At 44.5% G+C, this 27,927-nt stretch overlaps 1 protein-coding gene across 2 annotated transcripts in view; it reads left to right on the forward strand.

Moving 5' to 3' along the window:
* hmmr (hyaluronan-mediated motility receptor (RHAMM)) overlaps nt 1–27,927 on the forward strand; it is a 98,774-nt gene that overhangs the window by 58,903 nt on the left and 11,944 nt on the right. For both annotated transcript variants that reach the window (XM_063052630.1, XM_063052631.1), the window contains 5 exons: nt 2,988–3,104; nt 5,647–5,805; nt 8,058–8,195; nt 18,156–18,258; nt 20,691–20,867. In XM_063052630.1, the coding sequence (XP_062908700.1) occupies nt 2,988–3,104; nt 5,647–5,805; nt 8,058–8,195; nt 18,156–18,258; nt 20,691–20,867 (694 nt within the window). The remainder of the gene's footprint in view (nt 1–2,987; nt 3,105–5,646; nt 5,806–8,057; nt 8,196–18,155; nt 18,259–20,690; nt 20,868–27,927) is intronic.

The raw sequence follows: 27,927 nt of genomic DNA on the forward strand, positions 1-27,927 counted from the left end.
TCTCTTGCAAACATCTTTGAAACGAAGATGGGGTCGCCCTTGTGCTCTTTTGCCGGGGGCCAGTTCCCCGTACAGCAGGTCTTTCGGGATCCTCCGTCTGACATGCGGTGTACGTGGCCCAGCCAGCGGAGACGGCGTTGTTGGAGCAGGGTGAAGAGGCTGGGTATCTGGGCGCAGGCCCAGGACCTCTTTGTTGGTGACTCGGTCAGTCCACGTGATGTCCAGGATGCGTCTCAGGCTGCGAAGGTGGAAGGCGTTGAGACGCCACTCTTGTCTGTAGTAGAGGCTCCAGGTCTCTCTGCCGTAAAGCAGTGTTGTGAGGATGCAGGCCTCTCCAGAGAAAACAGCATCTCGGGCAGCGTGCCAGACGCCGCAGAATGCCTGCCTGTCATGGAGGATCTTGATGCATTGCCGACTGCCGAAGAGCTGAGTAAAGCCATCGACAGCCTGCCCACTGGGAAGGCACCAGGATTAGATGGCATTCCACCAGAGGCCATCAAATGTGCAAAGGGCATCCTGCTAAACCACCTGCACGAACTACTGTGCCAGTGCTGGACAGAGGGAGCAGTGCTGCAAGACATGAGAGACTGCAACGTTGACACCATATATAAGAACAAAGGGGACAGAAGCAACTGTAACAACTACAGGGGAATCTCCTTGCTGAGCATCGTTGGGAAGGTCTTCGCCCGCGTGGTCCTGAACAGACTGCAGAAAATAGCCGAAAGGGTATATCCCGAGTCTCAGTGCGGTTTTAGGTCAGAACGCTCCACAATCGACATGATCTTCTCCCTTCGATAGCTGCAAGAGAAATTACAGTAAATATATATTAAATAGTTAAATTAAAAATAGTGCAAAAACAGAAATAGTTTGTACAGGTTTCCTCCGCTATCCGAAGGTAGAGCGTTCCTATGAAACGGTTCATAAGCCAGAATGTCGTAAAGTGAATAAGCAATTAACATTTATTAATATGGGAAAAACTTCTGAGCGTTCCCAGACCCAAAAAATAACCTACAAAATCATGCCCAATAACACATAAAACCTGAAATAATAGTAACATATAGTAAATGCAGGAATGATATAGATACACAGTTTATATAGAGTAGAAATATTTTTCTGCTGCACTGTCCAGCACAGCGAAAATCTCGCGGAAGCGCTCTCGGCAGAAACACTCTCTCCAGTAACCTTTAAGCTATGAAGCTGCCAAATCATACCAAATAACACATAAAAATACACAGCCTATATAAAGTAGAAATAATGTATGTACAGTGTAGTTTCACTTACCGGATACGGGAAGACTCCAATAAATTGCAGTTCGTCACAGTTAAACACTTGCTTATACAAATAACCACCTGACGCAATCGGCAATCGCCTCTGATCTGGGCCGACATTTACGTGCCGGGTGGCACCTAATTAATTAGCTTGTTTATTTCGGCTTTTTTCTTAAAGATGTGCTGAGTGCGTTCTGACTACTGCCGCACCACTGCATTCTTCGCAGATTGGTATCGGTCCGCGGCCCAGAGGTTGGGCACCACTCCTTAAACTATGAAGCTGCCCTCGCCTCAGAAACCAATCAAACCACCCATGACTACCTTTAAATTTCACTTTCATCACCATCGTCCAGTGCTTTCTGTTTCAGCTTATTAAAAAGACTGACTGATTTCTCCTTAAGTATAAGAAAACTTAACGGAACACCACGCTTTGTACACCCATCAATCCATTCAAGCAATAGACTTTCCATTTTATCCATTATTGGATGCCGACTAAGAGAAACCAATTTGCTATGAGCAGAACCAACAGTAACATCGGCATCTTTCAAAATTCTTTCTCTCTGCGTATAGATAGTGCGAATGGTGGACGCAGGCAAGTTCAACGCGCGGACAATGTCCTTTCTTCGTTCACCATGATGGAAACGCTTAATTATGTCTAGTTTTACGCTAAGTGTAACACCCTTATGAGCTCTTTTAGGCTTTTCCGATACCTTAGAAATCATCTTGCTAATGGATGCACAAAATAAATCGAGATAAAGCACATGTTTAAGCAATGCCGGCTAGAATGCAGTTCCAGGGGAGGAGCTTGGCTGTTGGGGCGCGCGCGCCTCACTGCCTTTTTTTCACACGCTGCCTTTTATTGTAACAATGAAAACACCTGTTAGCGAAAACAGGTAACTAATGTAGGTCTTTCGTAACAGTGAAAGTTCGGAAAACGGGGGCCACCTGTATTTTTTTTTAAGAAAAGAGGTAGTGTTAATGGGTTCAATATCCTTTTAGGAATCGGATGGCAGAGGGGAAGAAGCTGTTCCTGAATCATTGAGTGAGTGCCTTCAGACTTCTGTATCTTCCTGATGGTAACAGTGAGAAGAGGACATGTCCTGGGTCATGGGAGTCCCTTAATAATGGACGCTGCCTTTCTGAGGCATCACTCCTTGAAGGTGTCTTGGATACTATAGAGGCTAGTTCCCAAGATGGAGATGACTAATTTTACAACCCTCTGCAGCTTCTTTCAGTCCTGTGCAGTAGACCCTCCATACCAGACAGTGATGCAGCCTGTTAGAATGCTCTCCATGGTACATATGGGAGAAGGCAGGAGATTGGGGCTAAGAAGAAAATTGGATCAGCCATGATGAAATGGTGGAACAGACTCGATGGGTAAAGTGGCCTGATTCTGCTCCCATGTCTTATGGTCTTATCTGTAGAAGTTTTTGAGTGTTCTAGGTGATAAACCAAATCTCCTCAAACTGCTTATGAAATACAGCCAAATAGTTCAGTTGACTATTTGATTGGTGCAGCACAACGTTATGGGCTGAAGGGCCTTTTCCTGTGCTGTACTGCTCTATGTCAATGCAGGTCATTGATATTCCCCTCCATAGATGCTGCCTGACCTGTTGAGTTCCTCAAATATTTTGAGTGTGTATTTCTGCAGAAACCCTTGTGTTTCTTAATGTTGCATCTGGAGTTGTGTACAGTTACTTTTTCCTTCCTCTTAAATAGGAGAAATGCAGAACTGGCAACCATCAATCACCTGCACACTCAAACAGTGGAGGGGCTCCGTGAAGAGAACAGCAAATTGCTCAGAAAGCTAGGAGATGTTGAAGCACAACTTGAAAGGTATATAAACATCAGTGGCTCCTTGTATGTATTTGACCTCATGGTATCTGAAGGAATCCAGTGTAACAACACACTATGTGGTTCTAGTGGTTCAGTTTAGCACACCAAAGAAAATCCCAAGGACTTTTACAGATATATTAATAGTAAAAGGATTGCAAGGAACATCTTCTTAAAGATTAGAGTGGTCTTCTATGCATGGAAGTGAAAGAGATGGGGAGACTTAAATGGATTTTTTTACATCTGTATTTACTCAGGAGGTGGATACAGAGTCTATGGGAATAAGGCAAAGCAACATCGACTTCATGGACTCTATACAGGTTACAGAGGAGGAGGTGTTAACTGATTTGAGGCAAATTAGTGTAGATTAATCCCCAGGGCCCGACAATGTGTTCCTTAGACCCCATGTGATGCTAGTCCAGAGATATTTAAATCATTCATAGCCATGGATGAAGTGCTGGAGGATTGGAGGATAGCTAATGTTGTTCCATTGTCTAAGAAAGGCTCTAACAATAAGCAAGGAAATAATAGACCGGAGAGTCTGAAGTCAGTAGTGGGTAAATTATTGGAAGGTATTCTGAGGCACAGGATATATAAGTATTTGGATAGACAAGGTCTGTTTGGGCTTAGTCAACATGGCTCTGCAAGGAAAAAGATGTCTAACCAATCTTATTTTTCAAGTACATACATTATGCTGGAGGAACTCAGCAGATTGGACCTAAACATCTACTGCTTATTCATTTCCACAGATGCTGCTAGATCTGAGTTTCTCCAGCAGTTTGTGTGTGTGTGTGTGTTGCTCTAGATTTCCTGCATCTGCAGAATCTCTTGTTTATTTTTTGAGGTTACTAAGAAGGAAACAAAGATGATGGGTGTTGTCAAAGACCTTGCTAAAGTCCATGTAGACAAAGTCTTGCATGAAAAGTTGGTCCGGGAAGTTCACTCACTTGGCATTAAGAATGAAGTTGTCAACTGGATTACTGAATCTATGTTACTATGTTGGTTTCATGGGAGAAAGCAGACAGTGGTTATAGATGGTTGGTGCAGGGTTCGGTGCTGGGACTGTTGCTTCAACTGGATGATAATGCAATAAACTGGATCAGCAAATTTGCAGATGACACCAAGATTAGGGGGGTGTAGTGGACAGCGAGGAAGACTGTCAAAGCTGCAGTGGGATCTGGAGCAGCTGGAAAAATAGACTGAAAAATGGCTGATGGAGACAAGTGTGATGAGCTGCACTTTGGGAGGACAAACCGGGTTGAATTTGCAAGGTGAAGGTAGGGCACTGAGGAGTGCAGTAGAACAGAGGGATCTGGGAATACAGATCTATAATTCTTTGAAAGTGGCGTCATAGGTAGATAGGGTCATAAAGAAAGCTTTTGACACATTGGTCTTCATAAATCAATGTGTTGAGTACTGGAGTTGGGATATTATGTTGAATTTATTTAAGACGGTGAGGCCTTAGAGAATTGTGTGCAGTTCTGGTCACCTATCTACAGGAAAGATATCAATAATATTGAAAGAGTGCGGAGAAAATCTACAAGGATGTTGCTGAGACTTCAGGAGCCGAGTTATAGGGAAAGGTTGAATAAGTTGGGACTTTATTCCTAGGTTAGGATAAGCTTCAGTGGAAGAGCTGGATGCAGGTTTGATTTCAACATTGAAGTGAAATTTGGATAGGTACATGGATGGGAGGGGTAGGGAGGATCATAGTCCAGGTACAGTTCAATGGGATTAATATTTCAGCATGAACTAGATGGGCCAAAGGGGCTGTTTCTATGCCATAGTGCTTTGTGTCTATGATGGTGGAACTTGAAGACCTGAGTTATAGGGAAAGATTGAATAGGTTGGCACTTTATTCACTGGGGTGTAGGAGAATGTACAGAGATCTTATACTGTGGAGGTATACAATATTGTGAGTATAGGTAGGGTAAATACATGCACGCTTTTACTCGAGGTTGGGTGAGACTAGAACTAGAAGTCATAAGTTAAACATGAAAGATGAAATATTTAAGGAGATCCTGGCAGGTTGGGGGGGGGTTGCTTCTTCACTCTGAATGTGGAACGAGCTGCCAGCAGAAGTGGTGGATACAGATTTAATTGTAACATTTAAGAGAAGTTTGAATCGGTACATGAATGGGAGGGGTATGAAGGAATGCAGTCCAGATGGAAATCTAGGTTGGCATGGACTAGATGGGCTGAAGGGTCTGTCTGCACTGTCATGCTCTGACTTGAAATATCATGTTTAAAAACTGGTCAGACACCATTTCTGGAGAAGTGAATGTGTTTCAGGTTGGTATGATGTTTAATGTACTTCAAAGTTGTATACACAGCTAGTGTCTGGTTGTTTGAGTGTTTGCTGTTTGCATTATGCCCAACATCAGTCGTATCATTTAAAACACTTTTGTCCCAACGTTGCAGTTCTCTTTTCTGTGACGTTTCTAATTACTGTGAATGTACTTTGTACCCCTGATTTGCCTAGTGTTGAAAGCATCTGTTTGTGCTTCCCTCTGTAAATGTTAATTAATGTCTGACACTGATTCAGCTACAGAGTCTCTGTAAGTGTGGAGCTGAAATCTCTGCAGGAGAGCAATATCTTATTGTCCAATGAGCTGGCGAAGTTGCGTGATCGAACCAAGGACCAGCAGCAGCAGCTGGCAGAGTGTCAGCTGTCGAATGACAAAGCTAAAGAAGAGTACGCTAGGTACGTGGATACCTGTTGCCCAGGTGGTGATTCAACTCTAAATGAGTTCAACTACACTGAACTATTTTAGCTCCAGTCCAAAAACAGCAAAAAGCTTCGACAAATCCCAGCGTGCAGATAATAATTCGAGCCATAGATATCACCGAACAAGTTTAACCTTGCATGCTTCTAAGTTTAAAGTAATTTTATTATCAAAGTACATACAGTGGCATGCAAAAGTTTGGGCACCTCTGGTCAAAATTTCTGTTACTGTGAATAGTTAAGTGAGTAGAAGATGAACTGATTTCCAAAAGGCATAAAGTTAAAGATGAAACATTCTTTTCAACATTTTAGGCAAGATTAGTGTGTTATTTTTGTTTTGTACAATTTTAGAGTGGGGGGATAAAAAGGAAAGGAGCACCATGCAAAAGTTTGGGCACCCCAAGAGATTTGAGCTCTTTTACCAAGGTCTCAGACCTTAATTAGCTTGTTAGGGCTATGGCTTGTCACAGTCATCACTAGAAAAGGCCAGGTGATGCAAATTTCAAAGCTTTATAAATACCCTGACTCCTCAAACCTTGTCCCAACAATCAGCAGCCATGGGCTCCTCTAAGTAGCTGCCGACCACTCTGAAAATTAAAATAAATGATGCTCACAAAGCAGGAGAAGGCTATAAGAAGATAGCAAAGCGTTTTCAGGTAGCCGTTTCCTCAGTTAATAACGTCATTAAGAAATGGCAGTTAACAGGAATGGTAGACGTCAAGTTGAGGTCTGGAAGAAAACTTCCTGAGAGAACTGCTCGTAGGATTGCTAGAAAGGCAAATCAAAACCCCTGTTTGACTGGATAAGACCTTCAGGAAGATTTAGCAGACTCTGGAGTGGTGGTGCACTGTTCTACTGTGCAGCAACACCTGCATAAATATGACCTTCATGGAAGAGTCATCAGAAGACAACCTTTCCTGCGTCCTCACCACAAAATTCAGCGTCAGAAGTTTGCAAAGGAACATCAAAACAAGCCTGATACATTTTGGAAACAAGTCCTGTGGACTGATGAAGTTAAAATAGAACCTTTTGGCCGCAATAAGCAAAGGTATATTTGGAGAAAAAAGGGTGCAGAATTTGATGAAAAGAACACCTCTCCAACTGTTCAGCACGGGGGTGGATCGATCATGCTTTGGGCTTGTGTTGCAGCTAGTGGCACGGGGAACATTTCACTGGTAGAGGGAAGAATGAATTCAATTAAATACCAGCAAATTCTGGAAGCAAACATCACACCATCTGTAAAAGAGCTGAAGATGAAAAGAGGATGGCTTCTACAACAGGATAATGATCCTAAACACACCTTAATCCACAATGGACTACCTCAAGAGGTGTAAGCTGAAGGTTTTGCCATGGCCCTCACAGTCCCCCAACTTAAACATATTCGAAAATCTGTGGATAGACCTCAAAAGAGCAGTGTATGCAAGACGGCCCAAGAATCTCACAGAACTGGAAGCCTTCTGCAAGGAAGAATGGGGGAAAATCCCCCAAACAAGAATTGAAAGACTCTTAGTTGGCTACAGAAAGCATTTTCAAGCTGTGATATTTGCCAAAGGGGGTGTTACTAAGTACTCTTCATACAGGGTGCCCAAACTTTTGCTTTGGGCCCTTTTCCTTTTTTGTTATTTTGAAACTGTAAAAGATGGAAATAAAAAAGTAATCTTACTTAAGATATTAAAGAAATGTGTCATCTTTAACTTTATGCCTTTTGGAAATCAGGTCACCTTTTACTCGCTTAGCTATTCACAGTAACAGAAATTTTGACCAGGGGAGCCCAAACTTTTGCATGCCACTGTATGTCACGATATACTGCACAGATAGTCATTTTCTTGCCAGTATTCACAGTTGAACAAATAAATATAATAGAACCAATGTAAAACAACACAAAGACTGACAAAAGGCAAACTGTGCAAGTACAAAAAAGAATAACAATAATTAAATAATACTGAGATATTGAGAACATGAGCTGTCGCGTGCGTGGGCGAGGGTTGCGGGGTACGGATCGCGTGAAGAAAGATGTGATTAGATCAGAAAGACGTCATGTCAACACAGATATTGTGGGTGCAAGGGTCTGTTCCTGTGTTGTGCTCTTCTGTTTTAATGGGAAGCACATGGCCCAAGAAGCCGCTCACATGCAAAAATGCAGAGAAAGTCTACAGTGATGCCATTTGAAGTTTTTCTCTGATGCCACATGGAACATTAACAGGTTTCTGTCCCTCCTCCCTTCTTTAAAGGATGCTTTTGGAAGCACAGATGAAGTTAGCTCAGAAGGAACCAGAACTTCGAAAACTGGAAGAAAGTTATACCCTGAAAGTAAAGGAGCTGCAAAGAGAGCTGGATCAGGCTCTGGCACTCCAAGTGGAGAAACAGAGGTATGAATAAGTAACTCATGTTTGGTGGTGTTGTGTCTCTAAGCCATGAAAGGAATTGCTTCATCTCTGGTTAGGTGTCTGACTCCAGTACGAATGGTTAACTTGAACAGACAATATCAGCCCATCTATCCTGCTCCACCATTCCATTATGGCTAATTTACTATGTCTCTCAGCCCCATTCTTCTCCCTTCTCTCCATAACCTATGATGTCATTGTCATTGAGCACTACAATAGGCTGTCTGGCCTGTATAGTCTGTTGAACCATTAACCACTAGTCCCATTGACCTGCACCCAGACCATGCCTCTCCGTACCCCTCCCATCCATGTACCAACCAAATTTTTCTTCAATGTTGAAATGGAAACCACATCCACTACCTGCACTGAAAACTCGTTCCACACTCTCACACCCTCTGAGAGTTCCCTCATGTTCCCCTTAAACAGTTCACATTTCACACTTAACTCATCACCTCAAGTTGTAGTTTTACCCAACCCAATCTTAATGTGGGGAAAAGCGCTCCCTGTACCCCTCATAATTTTGTATACCTCTATCAAATCTCCCCTTAATCTACATTCAAGGGAATGAAATCCTAACTGATTCAACCTTTCCCGATAACTGTGGTTCTCAAGTCCTGGCAACATAATTATAAATTTTCTCTGCACCTTTGAATCTTATTTACAACTTTCTTGCAGGTAGGTGATCAAAGCTGCACACGATACTCCAAATTAGGCCTCATCTACGTCCTATACAACTTCAACATAACATCCCAACTCCTGCACTCAATACTTTGATTTATGAAGGCCAATGTGCCAAATGCTTTCTTGACAATCCTATCTATCTGTGATGTCACTTTCAAGGAGTTCTGGACCTGTGTTCCCAGATCTTTCTGTTCTACTGCATTCATCAATCGTGCCGCTCACCGTGTAAGATCTACCCTGGCTGGCTCTCCCAAAGTGCAACTCCTCACTGTTGTCTGCATTAAGTTCTATCTGCCTTTTTTTTGTTTTGGATCAATTTTTCCAACTGGTCTAGATCCCACCGTAAGCTTTGATAATCTTCCTTGCTGTGCAATAAACCCCCAGTCTTGGTGTGGTTCTGGACACCTTACTACAGGAAGGATGTGGTTACTACAGAGAGAGTGCAGAGGAGATTTATAAGGATGTTGCCTGGATTGGAGAGCATGTCTTATGAGAATAGGCTGAGTGAACTTGGCCTTTTCTCCCTTGGAACGGCAGAGGATGGGAGGTGACCTGATAGAGGTGTATAAGATGATGAGAGGCATTGATCATGTGGATAGTCAGAGGCTTTTTTCCCAGGGCTGAAATGGCTAACACGCGGGGGCATAGTTTTAAGATGTTTGGAAGTAGATACAGAGGGGATGACAGAGGTAAACTTTTCACACAAGAGTGATGGGTGCATGGTGTCACGTGACTGGCAACAATGAATATAGAAACTACTCAGGTTTTATAAAAACAAACAAACATTTATTAAACTCTGCTCAAAAATATAGCAAAATATATTTAAATGACTGACTTAACCAGAAGGTAACTGCTATACTACAACTCTGCAACAGTTCTTAAAAGGGTAAATGCAAAAACAGTTGTTAAAGTGGTAAATTCGAACACCGTTCTTAGAATGGTAAATTCAAAAGTCCAAGAGATTTATACACTTTATTAGGAGAGACTTTCCTGAAGTAAAGAATTCCTCGAAGACGTGTCGTTACTGCTGATCCCAGCCGGAACCTGCCTTGTCTGCAGGATTCACAACGACAGAAATAAAACAGTTTAAAGGAACTGATCTTTTCCTCTGGAGAATAGACACTGCACTATCCTTCCTACTTTAGCAGGGGATATCTCAGTTGCAGGTCACTTTTACTTGAACGAAGATTCAATAAAGGTCAATCCTCTCCAAAACCACCAAACAATATCAGCTTTACTCGACTCGGCGAATTCCTGTACTTTGGTATGGTCTTCACTCTCCAGTACAACTTACAATAGAAAGCAGAACTCCACTTTAAAACAAAACTGCGTCATAAGACGAATACGCAGCAATATGGAGTAACCAACACAAAACTAAACTGAAACCTAACTGCGTCACATCAGGAGTCTCTTTTATATACCTGTTGAGAACAGGTCATCATGTGACTTCACTGGCGGGAAAATTACATCATGTGACCTCTGCAAGACCATTACATCATCCTCATACGACAGTCACAATATATCCATGAAGTATGTAACAGTGGAATGCACTGCTGGTGATGGTAGTGGAGGCGGATACAATAGGGTCTTTTAAGATCCTCTTAGGTATACGGAGATTAGAAAAATAGAGGTCTATTCGGCTGGGAAATTCTTGGCAGTTTCTAGAGCAGGTTACATGGTCAGCACAACATTGTGAGCCAAAGCACTTGCTGTTGTCCAACGCTGTATCAAGTTGTAGCTTGACCAATTGATTGTTAATAAATACGGTGATATACTTTCCCCCGGTGGCAAATTCAACTTTGAACATGACCATTAAATTTCTTGTGGATTTTGGTGGCCTTTGAAACTTCTTGTGTTTCACTGCTCTAGAAAGCCGCCTTTGTGACCATGGCGATGGCACTTGCTGCAAATGTGTTTCATTTATCAGCAGTTTCTTGTGTAATGCCATGCACCACAGTTCCAACAAGCTATGTTTGGAGACTTGGAAACTGTATTGACATGGTTCTGTTGGACCAGGTGGAATTATGTTTCAGGTTGATCAAGTGCTGATGTTCTTGAGTGATTGCTTGTGAAGTGAAACCAGGATCTGGCCAGGAACCTTTTGCAAATGTCTGCATTGCCAGGTGCCTGAACTCCGTAGTCTTTTGAACTGTGAGCAATCATGTTACCCAGCTTGAAATATTCACATTTGTGATTGACAACACTGGCATACAGTATGTGTTGAAGTCATTGGCATTATGTTTAATGAGTTTTAGGCAATGGTAGTGAACACTGAAGAGAGATGATTGTTTTCCAAAAACGCTTGGACAGTTTAGTCAAATGTTAGGGCACATACGGAGGTTGGTAATGGCCCCAACAACTGACTCACATGAGTTCTGTTTAGTGTTTGACACCAACATTGTTGGAGTCACTGATAACCAAGCTGGTCAAAGTTTTGATTAACTTCAGCTATGCTGCTTCAAATTGAGCTTGTAGAATTTTGTGCAAGTCTTTATCGCCATATCAATATAATGCGGCACCCCATTGCCAAGTTGTTGTTTTGCTCAACAATAACTACTGGTGGGACCTGAAGCCAGGGGATAGGTCAAAGCCAGAACTTGAAACACTCCAGTCAGTAAAACCATGTAAGTACAAAATCTCAAACTCAAACGCCAATAGTACATCCTAAAACATGACTATTTAAGACCATATAACCGTAAGATATAGGAACAGAATTAAGCCATGTGGCCAATCGAGTCTCCTCTGCCATTTCATCATGGCTGATTCAATTTTCCTCTCAGCTTCAATCTCCTGCCTTCTTCTCATATCCCTTCATGCCTTTCCAAACAAGGATCTATCAACCTCTGCCTTATATATACATAAAAACTTGGCCTCCACAGCCACCTGTGGCAAAGAATTCCACAGATTCACCATTCTCTGGCTAAAGAGATTCCTCCTCATCTCCGTTCTAAGGCTGTGTCTCTGGCCTTGGCTCTCCCACCATAGGAAGCATCCTCTCCACATCCACTCTATTGAGGTCTTTCACCATTCGATAGGTTTCAATGAGGTCACCCTTCGTGCTCCTGAATTCCAGCGAATACAGGTCCAGAGCCATTAAACACTCTTCATGTGACAAGCCATTCAATTCTGAATGATTTTCGTTAAACTTCTCCAGTTTCATCACATTCTTTCTAAGATAAGAGACTCAAATCTGCCTACAATACTCTAGGAAAGGCCTCATCTGTGCTTTTTATAAAGTCTCAACATTGCATTCTTGCTATTATATTCTAGTCCTCTTGAAATTAATGCTATTTATAATAAATTACCATGATTGCACATGGCACATTTACATGGAGATGTAACAGAGATTTTTACTCGTGTATGTGAAGGATGTAAGAAATAAAATCAATTCAATTCAATATTGCATTTACCCTCCTCACCACAGACTTAACCTGCAAATTAACCTTTCAGGAAACCTGCATAAGGACTCGCAGGTCTCTTTGCACCTCAGATCTTTGTATTTTCTCTCCATTTAGAACCCTTTCATTTCTTCTATCAAAGTGCACAACTTCCCGACACTGTATTCCATCTGCCATTTCTTTGCCCATTCTCCGAATCTGTCTGTCCCTTTTGTAGCATGTCTACAACCTCAAAACTACTTGCCCCTCCACCCATCTTCATATCATTTGCATACTTTGCAACAAATCTGTCCATTCCATCATCCAAATCATCGACATATATCAAAAAGAATCGGTCCCAAAACAGACCCCTGTGGTACACACTAGTCACCAGCAGCCAACCAGAAAAAGCTCTCTTTATTTCCACGTCTTGCCTCCTGCCAATTAGCCACTGCTTTATCCATGCTAGAATCCTTCCTGTAATACCCTGGGCTCTAGCTGGTTAAGCAGCCTCATGTATGGCAACTTGTCAAAGGCCTTCTAAAAATCCAAATACACAACATAGACCAATTCTCCTTTGTCTATCCTGCTTGTTATTTCTTCAAAGAATTCCAACAGATTTGACAGGCAAGATTTTCCCTTGAGGAAACCATGCTGACTACTACCTTTTTTAATCATGTGCCTCCAAAGCCCCTGAGACCTCATCCTTAATAATTGACTCCAACATCTTCCCAACCACTGAGGTCAGACTATTTGGCCTATAGTTTCCTTTCTTCTGCCTCTCCACTGTCTTGAAGAGTGGGGTGACATTTGCAATTTTCTAGACTTCTGGAATCATTCCAGAATCTAGTGATTCTTGAAAGGTCATTACTAAAGTCTCCTTGATCTTTTCAGACACCTCTTTCAGAACCCTAGGGTGTACACCATCATGTACATTAAACTGTATAATCTTCCTCGTTCTGGCCACACTAGCACGTTGCACGGGTAGTAATCCTGAGATCACAACCCTGGAGGTCCCACCCTTTAACTTAGCACCTAACTCCCTGAACTCCCTGTGCTGAACCTCGTCACTCGTCCTACCCATGCCATTGTACTTACATGGATGACAACTTTTGGCTGTTCACCCTCTGCCTTGAGGATGCTGAGGACTCTGTCTGAAATATCCTGGGCCCTGGTAGCTGGGAGGCAACATACCACCTGGGATTCTTGTTCTCAGCCACAGAATCTGCTTTCTGTTCCTCTAATGAACAAGTCCCCTATCACCACAGCGTACCTCTTCTTGTTCCCCTTCCCTTCTGAGTCACAGTGCCAGAGATCTGCCCGTTGTGACTTTCTTCTGTTAGGTCATTCCGCACCCCCACCCCGACAGTATCCAAAGTGATATACCTGTTGTTGAGGGGGATGGCCACAGGGGTACTCTGCACTGGCTCCTTAACCCCTTTCCCCTTCCTGACTGTCACCCAGATTACTGGGTCCTGCACCTTGGACGTAACTACCTCTCTATATGTTCTATCTCTCTCCCTTTCAGCTTCCCAAATGATCCGGAGTTCATCCAGCTCCAACTCCACTTCCTTAACGCGGAATGTCAGAAGCTGCAGCTGGATGCACTTCTCTCAATTGTAGTTGTCAGGGACACATCCCACATCCAGCAAGAGGAGCATTCCACTATCCTGCCTGTCATCCCCACTGTCCAAGCTGAGCAGATATAAAGAAGAGAACACAAAACTTGAGCTTTTCTTTCATTTACTTTCACTGATTGAAGCTTCGAGAGCTAAATCCTTAAGAACACTACTCTGACGATATCCATTCAGATGATGGTCGTTATGCTTGCCACTGTCTTTAATTTGCTCTTGCTAATCAATCCCAAATGCTGACTGGCCACTGGTCAAAGCTCTTTTTCGCTGTACTGGCCCACTGCTGCCTTTTATCCCGGGGCAATGGACCTGATTGAAGTCCCCTCCTCTCAAAGCTTTCGATGTCTTATCCAAAGAACTTTGAAGACTTCGATCAGAGCAAAGATCAGTTAGCGAAACTCAATCTGGGATTCGTTGCCAGTTGACCAATAGGTGTTGTCTGTTTTGGCTTGCCATAACATCTAATCAGAGAGACATAGAAAACCTACAGCACAATACAGGCCCTTCGGCCCACAATGCTGTGCTGAGCATGTACGTTAGAAATTACTTCGGGCTACCCATAGCCCTCTATTTTTCTAAGCTCCGTGTACCTATCCAGGAGTCTCTTAAAAGACCCTATCGTATCCGCCTCCACCACCGTCGCCAGCAGCCCATTCCACGCACTCACCATTCTCTGCGTAAAAATACTTACCTCTAACATCTCCTCTGTACCTACTTCCAAGCACCTTAAAACTGACCTCTTGTGTTAGCCATTTCAGCCCTGGGAAAAAGCCTCTGACTATCCACGTGATCAATGCCTCTCATCATCTTATACACCTCTATCAGGTCACCTCTCATCCTCCATTGCTCCAAGGAGAAAAGGCCGAGTTCACTCACCTATTCTCATAAGGCATGCTCTCCAATCCAGGCAACATCCTTGTAAATCTCCTCTGCACACTTTCTATCGTTTCTACATCCTTTCTGTAGTGAGGTGACCAGAACTGAGCGCAGTACTCCAAGTGGGGTCTGACCAGGGTCCAATATTGCTGCGACATTACCTCTTGGCTCCTAAACTCAATCCCACAGTTTATGCTCTGTATACGTTCCTAACCACAGATTCAACTTGCTTAGCAGCTTTGCGTGTCCTATGAACTTGGACCCCAACACCCTTCTCATTCCACACTGCCAAGAGTCTTACCATTAATACTATATTCTTCCATCATATTTGACCTACCAAAATGAACCACCTCACACTTATCTGGGTTGAACGCCATCTGCCACTTCTCAGCCCAGTTTTGCATCCTATCAATGTCCAGCTCTAACCTCTGACAGCCCTCCACACAATCCACAACACCCCCAACCTTTGTGTCATCAGCAGATTTACTAACCCATCCCTCAACTTCCTCATTCAGGTCATTTATAAAAATCATGAAGAGAAGAGGTCCCAGAACAGATCTCTGAGGTACACCACTGGTCACCAACCTCCATGCAGAATATGGCCTATCTGTGACCCCTCTTTGCCTTCTGTGGGCAAAGAGTCTGAATCCCTGCCCCCTGTTCCAATCCCTCGGCCATGCATTTATCCTCCAGCTCATTCTATGCCTATACTCTCAGTCACGTGGCACGGGCAGTAATTCCGAGATTACTACCTTTGAGGTGCTGCTTCTCAACTTCGTTCCTAAATCCCTGTAGTCTGTTTTCAGGACTTCTTCCCTTGTCATACCTATGTCGTTGGTACCAATGTTTACCACAACCTCTGGCTGTTCTCCTTCCCACTTCAGGATATCGTGGACGCGATCAGAAACATCCCGGACCCTGGCACCTGGGAGGCAAACTACCATCTGTGCTTCTTTCCTGCGTCCACAGAATCGCCTGTCTGACCCCCTAACTATATAACTATCACTGCTGCCATCCTCTTCCTTTCCCTACCTTCCGAGCCACAGAGCCAGACTGTGCCAGAGTCACGGCCTCTGTTGCTTCCCCCAGGTAGGTTGTTCCCCCCCCCCCCCCGAACAGTACTCATACAGGAGAACTTATTGTTGAGGAGGACAGCCACAGGGGTGCTCTCTAGTACCTGCTCCTTGCCCTTCCCTCTCCTGACTGTTACCCACTTATCTGTCTCCCCAGGCCCCAGTGTGACTACCTGCCTATAGCTCCTCTCTGTCACCTCCTCACTCTCCCTGACCAGACGAAGGTCATCGAGCTGCATCTCCAGTTCCCTAACGTGGTCCCGAAGGAGCTGCAGCTCGACGCACCTGGCGCAGATGTGGCCGTCTGGGAGGCTGGGATTCTCCTGGACTTCCCACATCTGACACCCAGTACAGAACCAGCCTCACACACATACTTCCTGTTTCTATTCTTCACATGTAACTGCCCTTGCCTCGACCCTTTGTCGCCTAAGACCTGTTAAGCCAAAGCCCTCCTACTCTGTCTCCTTCTACTCTGACGCCCGTTCTTCTGACACTTGCTCTATAAAGCTGTCTTCTTAAACTCTTCTCGCTGACGTCCATGCAATCAAGAACCCATCAACTTGCACTTTTGATATACCCAATGACTTGACCTCCACATCTGTCTGTGACGATTAATTTCACAGATTCACCACTTGCGAACTAAAGAAATTTCTCCAAAGGGACGTCTTTTTATTCTATGGCTGCATCCTCTGGTCCTATACTCTTCCACTATAGGAGACATCCTCTCCACATCTACTCTATCTAGGTTCTTTCAATATTTGATGGGTTTCAATATGATCGCTCCCATTTTTCTAAATTCCAGTGAGTACAGGCTCAAAGCCATCAAACGCTTCTCATAAGTTAATCCTTTCGATTATGAATGGTTAACTTTGGCAGTCAAAGTTGGATCAGCCTACTGCAGATGGACTGGGCTGCTGCACTTAATCATTCTGGAGGATGAAGATGTTCAGGCGGTTCAGTGGAGATTGAGAAGATGAACAGGACAACTATTTAGAGCAGACATCAAATTGGCTCTGCTGGAAGACTCGTAAATCTGTTCACAGTTGTGGGAATTAAAACTGACCCTGGAATGTGTTGAATGTAATGATACTTGGTGATTTACCAAGTTTGTGACAAGACTTACAGAGTCACCTCGCTAATGAATGCTTTGGTTAAGCTGGCTGACGTGGTAGTGCAGCGTTTAGTGCAATGCTGTTCAACTTGGGCGTTGGAGCTCAAAGTTCAACCTCAACATCCTGTTTCTGGAGTTTGTATGTCCTCCCCGTGCAGTGTGTGGGCTTTCTCCAGACGCTCCGATTTCCTCGCATGGTCCAAAGGTGTACTGGTTAATGGTCATTGTAAATTGTCCCGTGGTTAGGATAGGGCTAAATTGGGAATTGCTGGGCAGCGCGGCTCGAATGGCCACAGGGGCCTGCTCTGTGCTGTAACTCTAAATAATAAAACTTTTTTTTATCTGTGCTATTGATTGTGGCTCGTCACCGATAGTATAGTCTGCTACCTGCTAGTTAAAAACTGAGTCAGTGACCATTGAAAGTGCTCATTACCCATAATTGCAGCTTTGAATTTGCTGCTTCTTCAGACATGAAAGGAAGGAATGTGATGTACATCTGTGCTGAGAAACCTCCCACCAGTTCGCCTGTCTCACCCCAGCACTTCTCTCCTCGGCCTGTTAACCCCCTGCAGACTTGCCTGTTACCCACCTACAGCAGTAGTCAAACGCACACCCTCTGCGAAGTGTGAGGAATCTAAAGCCAGCATGGCCACAGGGAGAACATGCAAACGTCACATAGACAGCGGCTGAGTTCAGGATTGAACCTGTGGTGCTGGAGCCTTGAACATTGCACTAACCATTACATCACCCACTGTTCCTCCAAAGTATGCTGATCTTCTGTGTTGGTCAGCTGTGTCTGGCAGTCAACCAGGAGGAGGACAACTGATCTCAAACCTCCGCTCCTTTCGGCTATACCGACTCATGGGGAAGGCCTTGTGAGTAATCCCAAGGAGCAATTCAGAGCTGGAGTCCCTGAGGCAGTCCTTTGTTGAATTCAATGCTGAATGGCAACTCCTGCAACACCGCTCGTGCCAAATTCTATTGGTATCTGCTGTTCCTTTGGATTCATCAGCTGCTTGGAGAGGGGGAACTGGCTGCATGGGCAACAGCTTGCTCTCCATATGGTACAGCCCTGGGTTGCGTATGACAGCTAAGGCACAATATCCGTTGTTGACCCCGACCAGTAGAGGGGCTGTCACTTTGTGTAGTCAGCAACATTGTCTTTGTTTTCTGAGAAGTGATTATTGTTGCAGGGGTGATGCTATGGACGAACATGTGCTTACAGAACTCACGGATGAAGTGCAGAAGTGGCAAGTTCTTTATGAGGAATTACACAACAAGGTCAAACCTTTCCAGGTACGTGATTTATCAGCACTAACCATTGCAAACCACTTGTGACATACCAGACTAACCTGAGCACTTGATTGAAAGGTGACGCTATTGGGATTTTTCAACTGATGAAGCTGATTTGAGGGTAGGGCAGTGGATATTGTCTCCCATTGAAACATTGAAATATTTGGCGAGCGATAACACACTTAGAATATTGTGTTCAGTTGTGGTCACCTCATCTTTGGAGGGATGTGGAAGCTTTAGAGAGGGTGCAGAGGAGATTTACTAGGATGCTACCTGGATTCGAGAGCATGAAGCTAGGGGAGCACGGTGATGTGGTGGTTAGCACAATGTTTCACAGTACCAGTGACCCAGGTTCAATTCCCACGCTGCCTGTAAGGAGTTTGTACTTTCTCCCCATGACTTCCGGTTTCCTTCAACAGTCCGAAGATGTACTGGTTGGGAGGTTAATTGGTCATTGTAAATTGTATCATGATTAGGCTGGAGTTAAATCAGGACTGCTGGGTAGTATAACTTGAAGAGTGGGAAGAGCATGTTCCATGCTGTATCTCAATCAATAGATGGGTTGAGTGAGCTCGGGCTTTCCTCTTTGGAGTGAAGGAGGATGAGAGCTGACTTGACAGAGGTGTACAAGATGATAAGAAGCATAGATCGAGTGGACAGCCAGAGACTTTTTCCCAGGGCGGAAATGGCTAATACAAAGGGGTATAATTTTAAGGTAGTTGGAGGAAGGCATGGGGATGTCAGAAATGAGAAGAGCGGTGGGTGTGTGAAATGCCCTGCCAGGAGTGGTGATAGAGGCAGATACATTAAGAGACGCATGATAGAAAAATGGAGGGTACATGGGAAGGAAGGGTTTGATTGATCTTGGAGCAAGTTAAAAGGTTGGCCAATATCGTCACAAGTTTGAGTCGCTGCATTTGGAGATGCAAGAGAAAAATGTATAGTTAATGGCAGGAGCATTGATGTACAGAGGGATCTTGCCGTGGAAGTCCATATCTCCTGAAAGTGGAATGCGAGTTGATGGTGTGAGAAAGGTGGTGTAGGACATGCTTGTTGTCAGTCATGGTGGAGAATTAAAGGTGTATAATACTGTTGAAGCCACATCTGGAGTATTACGTGCAGTTCTGTTTGCTCCATTACAGGGAGGGTGTAGGAGAGGTTCACCAGGATGCTGCCAAATTGGAGTGTACGAGGGGTGATTGATAAGTTCATGGCCTAAGGCAAAGGAGTCGATTTTAGAAAAACTAGCACATTTATTTTTCCTTCACTTACACACTTAGTCCAGTGGTCGTGGAGCATATGGATCCCTTCTTTGTAGAAGTTGGCGTCTTGGATCTCCAGAAGTGGTCCACAGCAAGGGTGATTGATAAGTTCGTGGCCTAAGGAGAAGGCGATGAGTTATTAACTTCAAACTTTCTGCATTTTCACTCAGAGTTGAACTGCACGTGCATGTAATGAGAGCGGTATAACTCATCTCCTTCTACGTTGGGCCACGAACTTATCAATCACCCCTGCTGTGGACCACTTCTACAAAGAAGGGATCCGTACGCTCCACGACCGCTGGACTAAGTGTGTACATGTAGGAGGGGCAAACACGAGAAAAGCTGCAGATGCTGGAAATTCAAGCAACACACACAAAATGCTGGTGAACACAGCAGGCCAGGCAGCATCTTTTGGAAGAGGTACAGTCGACGTTTCGGGTTGAGACCCTTCGTCAGGACTAACGGAAAAAAGAGATAGTAAGAGATTTGAGAGGAACAACACCTTGTATTGTGTCTGGGTAGTCTCCAACCTGATGGCATGAACACTGACTTCTCTAACTTCCACTAATGCCCCTCCTCCCCTTCTCACCCCATCCATAATTTTTTTTTCTCTCTTTCCCTCTCACAATAACTCCTTGCCTGTACTCCACCTTCCTTTGGTGCTCCCTTCCCCCTTTCTTTCTTCCTAGGCCTCCCATCCCATGGTCCTCTCCCTTCTCCAGCCTTGTATCCCTATTGCCAATCAACTTCCAGCTCTTAGCTTCTTCCCTTCCCCTCCTGGCTTCTCCTATCAGTTTGGGTTTCCCCCTCCCCCTCCCACTTTCAAATCTCTTACTGTCTCTTTTTTTTTCAGTTACTCTTGACGAAACATGTAGGAGGGGACTATGTTGAAAAATAAATGTGCTAGGTTTTCTAAAATTGACTCCTCCCACCTTAGGCCACAAACTTATCAATCACCCCTCGTAGTTGTTATAAAGCAAGGTCAAATTTGAATTGATTTTGATGGAGCAAGATGCAATATAGAATCCTCGTGTATTGTGTGGGTCCGTCGAGAGTTGGTCAAGTTTGTGCTGGGTCCACAGAGAGTTGGTCATGTTTGTAAATCTTAACTTGACATTTAGTTGGTAATAATAGGCTGAGTTGCAGACACTGATTGTGCACCCCTGTGAGCAGGACCAGCTGGACGCATATGAAAAGGAGAAAGACGCCCTACTGAATGAGCACGGGGCAACCCAGGAGCAGCTAAACAAACTGAGCACGGATTATGCAAAGCTGCTGGGTCACCAAAACCAGAAGCAGAAGATCAAACATGTCATGAAACTGAAGCAAGAGAATGTGCAGCTAAAACAGGTAAAGCATCCTTCAAAAGAAACACAAGAGAGTCTGCAGAGCAACACACAAAATGCTGGAGGAACTCAGCAGGTCAGGCAACATCTATGGAGGGGAATAAGATGGTTGATGTTTCAGGCCGAGACCCCGAGGAAGGCGGCAGAAGCCAGATTAAGAAGGTGGGGGGAGAGGGAGGAGGTCAAGCTGGTGGGTGATAAGTGAGATCAGGTGAGGGGAAAGGTGGGTGGAAGGGTGGTGCGAAGAAATTGGGAGGTAATAGGTGGAAAAGGTAAAGGGCTGAATAAGAAGGAATCTAGTTGGAAAGGAGAGTGGACCATGGGAAGGAGGGAAGGAGGAGGGCCACGAGGAGTAGGTGATAGGTAGGTGAGGAGAAAAAGCGGTAAGAGGGGAATCAGTATTGGGGATGGTAAAACAAGGAATGAGGAGGGGGTAGAAATTACTTGGTTAGAGAGATCAACGTTCATGCTATGCAAACAATAAGGTGTTTCTCTAATCTGAGAGTGGCCTCATCATGGCAGCAGAGGAGGCCATGAAAATAGGAAGTGGAGTTAAAATGGTAGGCCATCAGACAATCCTGCCTGTTGTGGAGGAGTGAAGCAGCTCACCAATCTATGTCGGGTCTCACTGATGTAGATGAGGCTGTACTGAGAGTGTCGGATACAGTAGACAAGCTCAACAGGCTCGCAGGTGAAGTGTTGCCTCACCAGGAAGGACAGTTTTGGGACCTGAATAGTGATGGCAGGGGTAGCATTTGTCCTGCTTACAGGGGTAAGTGCCGGCAGGGAGATTGGCAGAGAGGGATGAGCTCGGCTTCGTATTACCCATCTCCTCGCAGTGATGCTGCGAGCTGTGCGTTCCTATGGTTTCGGAGCATCCATTGAAAGTACTTGTGCTCGATGTGGGTGCTCCCTGTTATGGTACTGTACAGGACTGGGGGCGTTAACCCTGATGACATTGTTCAGCAACTGCTGGAACTACTTCTTCCTGAAGCTACTTGACGGAGTTCGACAGGGTTTGGGCAAGTGAAACCTGATAATGGGTGAGGATGAAATCATTCAGACCATGTTTCCCCAGCTGAGACAGTGGACAGCACAAACCAGCACTCTGGTTCTCTGCTCCTAACCCTTGGGCAGCAATAGAATGGGCACTACACCTGCTGGTCTGTTAGTGTACAGATTGTGTCTGTCACTCCACAAAGCACGCAAACAGTCCTGACGGACACAGTTGGTCCCATTTCAGAACATTGCTTGTACAGTATAGCCAAAGAATAATTCCTGTTGTGTCTTGCTTGCTCTACCACCTGACTTCCAGATTGGTTTCTGTGGCATAATGGGTCACAAACTCTGCATTTCGCACTAAGTAACCTTCTAATGTCGCTAATAGAAATTAGCGGATGGATGTAGGGATTGTGTGGGTGGGTGCTGTTGGGAGAAGGGACAGGAAGCTGAACTGGTGCAGTCCATATGTTGATGCACTTTGCCATAGCAAGGGCTGTTAGAAACATAGAAACCCTACAGCACAATACAGGTCCTTCGACCCACAAAGTTGTGCTGAACATGTCCCTACCTTAGAAATTACTAGGCTTACCATAGCCCTCTATTTTCCTAAGCACCATATACCTATCCAAAAGTCTTAAAAGACCCTATTGTATCCGCCTCCAACACCGATGCCGGTAGCCCATTCCATGCACTCACCACTCTCTGTGTAATAATAAAAAAAAACTTACCCCTGACATCTCCTCTGTACCTACTCCCCAGCACCTTAAACCTGAGCCCTCTTGTGGCAACCATTTCAGCCCTGGGAAAAAGCCTCTGACTATCCACACGATCAATGCCTCTCATCATCTTATACACCTCTATCAGGTCACCTCTCATCCTCCGTCGCTCCAAGGAGAAAAGGCTGAGTTCATTCAACCTGTTTTCATAAGGCATGTTTCCCAATCCAGGCAACATCCTTGTAAATCTCCTCTGCACCCTTTCTATGCTTTCCACATCCTTCTTGTAATGAGGCAACCAGAACTGAGCACAGTACTCCGAAGGGGGTCTGACCAGGGTCCTATATAGCTACAACATTACCTCTCGGCTCTTAAACTTAATCCCACAATTGCTGAAGGCCAATGCACCATATGCCTTATTAATCACAGAGTCAACCTGCGCAGCTGCTTTGAGCATCCTATGGACTCGGACCCCAAGATCCCTCTGATCCTCCACACTACCAAGAGTCTTACCACTAATATTATATTCTGCCATCGTATTCGACCTACCAAAATGAACCACTTATCTGGGTTGAACTCCATTTGCCACTTCTCAGCCCAGTTTTGCATCCTATCAATGTCCTGCTGTAACCTCTGACAGCCCTCCACACTATCCACAACACCCCCAACCTTTGTGGCATCAGCAGATTTACTAACCCATCCCTCCACTTCCTCATCCAGGTCATTTATAAAAATCACTAAGAGTAGGGGTTCCGGAACAGATCCCTGAGGCACACCACTGGTCACCAACCTCCATGCAGAATATGACCTATCTACAACCTTCTGTGGGCAAGCCAATTCTGGATCCACAGAGCAGTATCCCCTTGGATCCCATGCCTCCTTACTTTCTCAATAAGCCTTGCATGGGGTACCTTATCAAAAGCCTTGCTGAAATCCATATACACTACATCTGTTGCTCTTCCTTCATCAACGTTTAGTCATATCCTGGCTCATAAGACATGACCTGCCCTTGACAAAGCCATGCTGACTATTCCTAATCATATTATACTTCTCCAAATGTTCATAAATCCTGCCTCTCAGGATCTTCTCCATCAACTTACCAACCACTGAAGTAAGACTCACTGGTCTATAATTTCCTGGGCTATCTCTACTCCCTTTCTTTAATAAAGGAACAATATCTGCAACCCTCCAATCCTCCAGAACCTCTCCCATCCCCATTGATGATGCAAAGATCATCGCCAGAGGCTCAGCAATCTCCTCCCTCACCTCCCACAGTAGCCTGGGGTACATCTTATCCGGTTCTGACTACGTAATCCAACTTGATGCTTTCCAAAATCTCCAGTACATCCTCTTTCTTAATATCTACATGTTCAAGCTTTTCAGTCCGCTGCAAGTTATCACTACAATCACCAAGATCCTTTTCCATTGTGAATACTAAAGTAAAGTATTCATTAAGTACCTCTGCTGTTTCCTCTGGTTCCATACACACTTTCCTACTGTCACACTTGATAGGTCCTATTCTTTCACATCTTGTCCTCTTGCACTTCACATAATTGTAGAATGCCTTAGTCCTGCCCGCCAAGGCCTTCTCACAGCCCCTTCTGACTCTCCTAATTTTCTTCTTAAACTCCTTCCTGTTAATCTTCTGGATCTCTAACATTACCTAGCTCTCTGAACCTTTTGTAAGCTTTTCTTTTCTTGTTGACTAGATTGATTACAGCCTTTGAACACCACGGTTCCTGTACCCTACCATAAATTCCCTGTCTCATTGGAATGTACCTATGCAGAAATGCACACGAATATCCCCTGAACATTTTTCCGTACTTTTCCCTGAGAACATCTGTTCCCAATTTAAGCTTCCAATTTCCTGCCTGATAGCCTCATAATTCCCCTTACTCTAATTAAACACTTTTCTGACTTGTCTGTCCCTATCTCTCTCCAATGCTATTGTAAAGGAGATAGAATTATGATCGCTATCTCCACGATGCTCTCCCACTGAGAGATCTGACCTGACCAGGTTCATTTCCCAATACCAAATCAAGTACAGTTTCCTCTTGTAGGCTTATCTAAATATTGTATCAAGAAACCTTCCTGAACACACCAAACAAACTCCACCCCATCTAAACCCCTTGCTCCAGGGAGATGCCTATCAAAGCTGGGGAAATTAAAACCTCCCATCACGACAACTCTGTTATTATTACACCTTTTCAGGATCTGTTTCCCTACCTGCACCTCAATATCCCTGTTACTATTGGGCGGCCTATAAAAAACACCCTGTAGAGTTATTGACCCCTTTCTGTTCCTAACCTCCACCCATAGAGACTCCGTAGACCAGGGGTCTCCAACCTTTTTTGCACTGCGGACCGGTTTCATATTGACAATATTCTTGCGGACCAGCCAACCCGGGGGGGGCGGGTAGGGTTGCCAACAGACAAAAGTAGCAGTCAAATACGTTGTTTACCACGAGACTACAATGACCATGAAGCCTTGCGCGGGCACAAGTGTGCATGCGTAATTTGCGCATGCATGTAGGTACCGATTTTTTTTCTATAAATCGTTTTTGGCGAATCTGTTCAGGGGAGGGCGGGGGGTGGTGTTAATCACGACCGGAATATCGGTGATAAGTGGCTAATATACTCAATTTCGTTTCTAAAGGGGTTTATCTAACGAATTTAATATTAAACACACAGCGCATATTTTCCTCGCATGAATATAGCGATAAGTCAATTATCAGGAGAGCTTAAAGTAAGTGTTGAACAAACTTCCAGTAGAAGTGGTAGAGGCAGGTTCGACATTATCATTTAAAGAAAAATTGGATAGGTATATGGACAGGAAAGGAATGGAGTGTTATGGGCTGAGTGCAGGTCGGTGGGACTAGGTGAGAGTAGCGTTCGACACGGACTAGATGGGCAGAGATGGCCCGTTTCCCTGCTGTAATTATTATATAATTATTATAATATATTATAAGTAAGTCAATAGCATCGTAACATTTTAAGTATCATTTGGATATTAAACACACAGCACATATTTTCCCTGTATGAACATATAAAATCATTGCAACACACCAATATCGCTGAATCAGTGGGAGCCCTGGGCTTGTTTCCCTGCAACAAGACGGTCCTATCGAGGGGTGACGGGAGACAGCGATACTCGAAGGAGGTTCCTTATGTCCAGTCTATTCCGCAATTTAGTTTTCGTTGCATTCGTTGCAGAGATATGTTGGAAATGGAAGCAACGTTTTCAGTGCTTTCCGGGCTATCTCAGGATATTTAGCCTTGACTTTGATCCAGAACGCCGGCAGAGATGTTATGTCAAACATACTTCTCAGCCCACCATCATTTGCAAGCTCGAGGAGTTGATCTTCTTCCCACGCTGACATGGATGACGCGCGGGTAATGACCTCGCATGCGTAATGACTCAACAGTGGACGTGGCAGGGAATGAGGAAAGGTGCAGCTGACTCATATCGCCAAATCATATCGTTTCCTCGCGGCCCGGTAGCGCATGCCTTGCGGCCCGGTACCGGTCCGTGGCCCGGTGGTTTGGGACCGCTGCCGTAGACAATCCCTCCATGGCATCCACCTTTTCTGCAGCTGTGACTCTATCTCTGATCAACAGTGCCACGTCCCCACCTCTTTTGCTTCCCTCCCTGTCCTTTCTGAAACATCTAAAACCCGGCACTCGAAGTAACCATTCCTGTCCCTGAGCCATTCAATCTCTGTAATGGCTACCACATCATAGCTCCAAGTACTGATCCATGCTCTAAGCTCATCCGCTTTGTTCACGGTACTCCTTGCATTAAAATAGACACATCTCAAACTGTTGGTCTGAGCATGTCCCTTCTCTATCACCTGCCTATCCTCCCTCACTGTCTCCAAGCTTTCTCTATTTGTGAGCCAACCTCCTCTTCCCCAGTCTCTTCAGTTCGGTTCCCACCCCCCCCCCCACAACAATTCTAGTTTAAACTCTCCCACTGGCCTTATCAAAACTTCCTGCCAGGATATTGGTCCCCCGGGATTCAAGTGCAACCCGTTCTTTTTGTACAGGTCACAGCCGCCCCAAAAGAGGTCCCAATGATCCAGGATCTGTACTAAGTACTTACAAATCAGGACTCCCTAAACATGAGCGAGCGTTGGGTTTTTCATCTGGAGTGAAGGAGCATGAGAGGCTGATAGAGGTGTGCAAGATCATAAGAGGCATAGAGCGAGTGGACGGCCAGAGGCTTTTTCCCAGGGTGGAAATGACTTATAAAGAGGGCATAATTTTAAGGTGATTGGAGGAAGGGGTAGGTGTTATAGTTGACTTTTTCAGACAGTGAGGAAGGGTCTATACTGTGCTACGCTGTTCTATGTTAATACACTGTTCGAATTGGAATGAAGCAGCTCGTGTGGTTGATACTCGTCACCATGAAGGTTCAGTTTGTACCATCTATAGCAACTTGAGCTTTCTCTACGTCTTACAGACTTGACCTCTGCCGTGTGGGTTGACAACAGGAATCAATTGGTAATCGTCATGAAATATGATTTGTAGCAGCAGTAGTTGCAATACACTATGAAAAACTATAAATTATAAGAAATTATATATACTGTATTTTATTAAGTACAGGTTAATGTTATTTATGTTAAATAAGTGGTGCAGAAAGAGAGCGAAGTCGTGAGGTGGTGTTCATGGGTTCATGGACCGTTCAGGAATCTGACAGCAGAGGAGAAGAAGCTGTTCCTCAATCGTTGGGTGTGTGTCTTCAGGCTCCTGTGTCACCTCCCTGATGGTAGCAATGAGAAGAGGGCATGTCCCGGGAGATCTTAATGATGGATGTCTTTTGAGGTGTCACCCTTTGAATGTGCCCATGCTGGACCTGGCTGAGTTTACAAATTACTGCAGCTTTTTCTGATCCTGTGCAGTGGCCTCTTATACGACCAGTCAGAATTTATCAGGGTCTTTCGTGACATCAAATCGCCTCAAATTCCTAATGAGGTATAGCCACTGTAGTGCCATCAATATGTTGGGTCCAGGATAGAACTTCAGGGACATTGACACCCAGCAACTTGAAACTATAATGTCAATGCCACCTTAGCCACAGTCTATCTGTTATGCAAACCATTTTCTGTATTAACCTGAAAGGGAAAATGTGTTATACTTGCTGATTTTATTGAACCTATATCTTCACTCCATAATGAACCAGAAACCACGGACACACTGCCTTTCATTTGGCTATTTTATCAACATATCAGCACACAGTTCAGCAAAGATGTGAGCTGTCTGTGGATATGATTGCTGCAGCAATGTTCTTACTAACTGGGTTTTAAAAAAGATGACAGTAACCATAAGACCATCACTGCCATTGTAC

This window comes from Mobula hypostoma, chromosome 7 (genome assembly GCF_963921235.1).
Source record: "Mobula hypostoma chromosome 7, sMobHyp1.1, whole genome shotgun sequence".
NCBI classification, from domain to species: Eukaryota; Metazoa; Chordata; class Chondrichthyes; order Myliobatiformes; family Myliobatidae; genus Mobula; species Mobula hypostoma.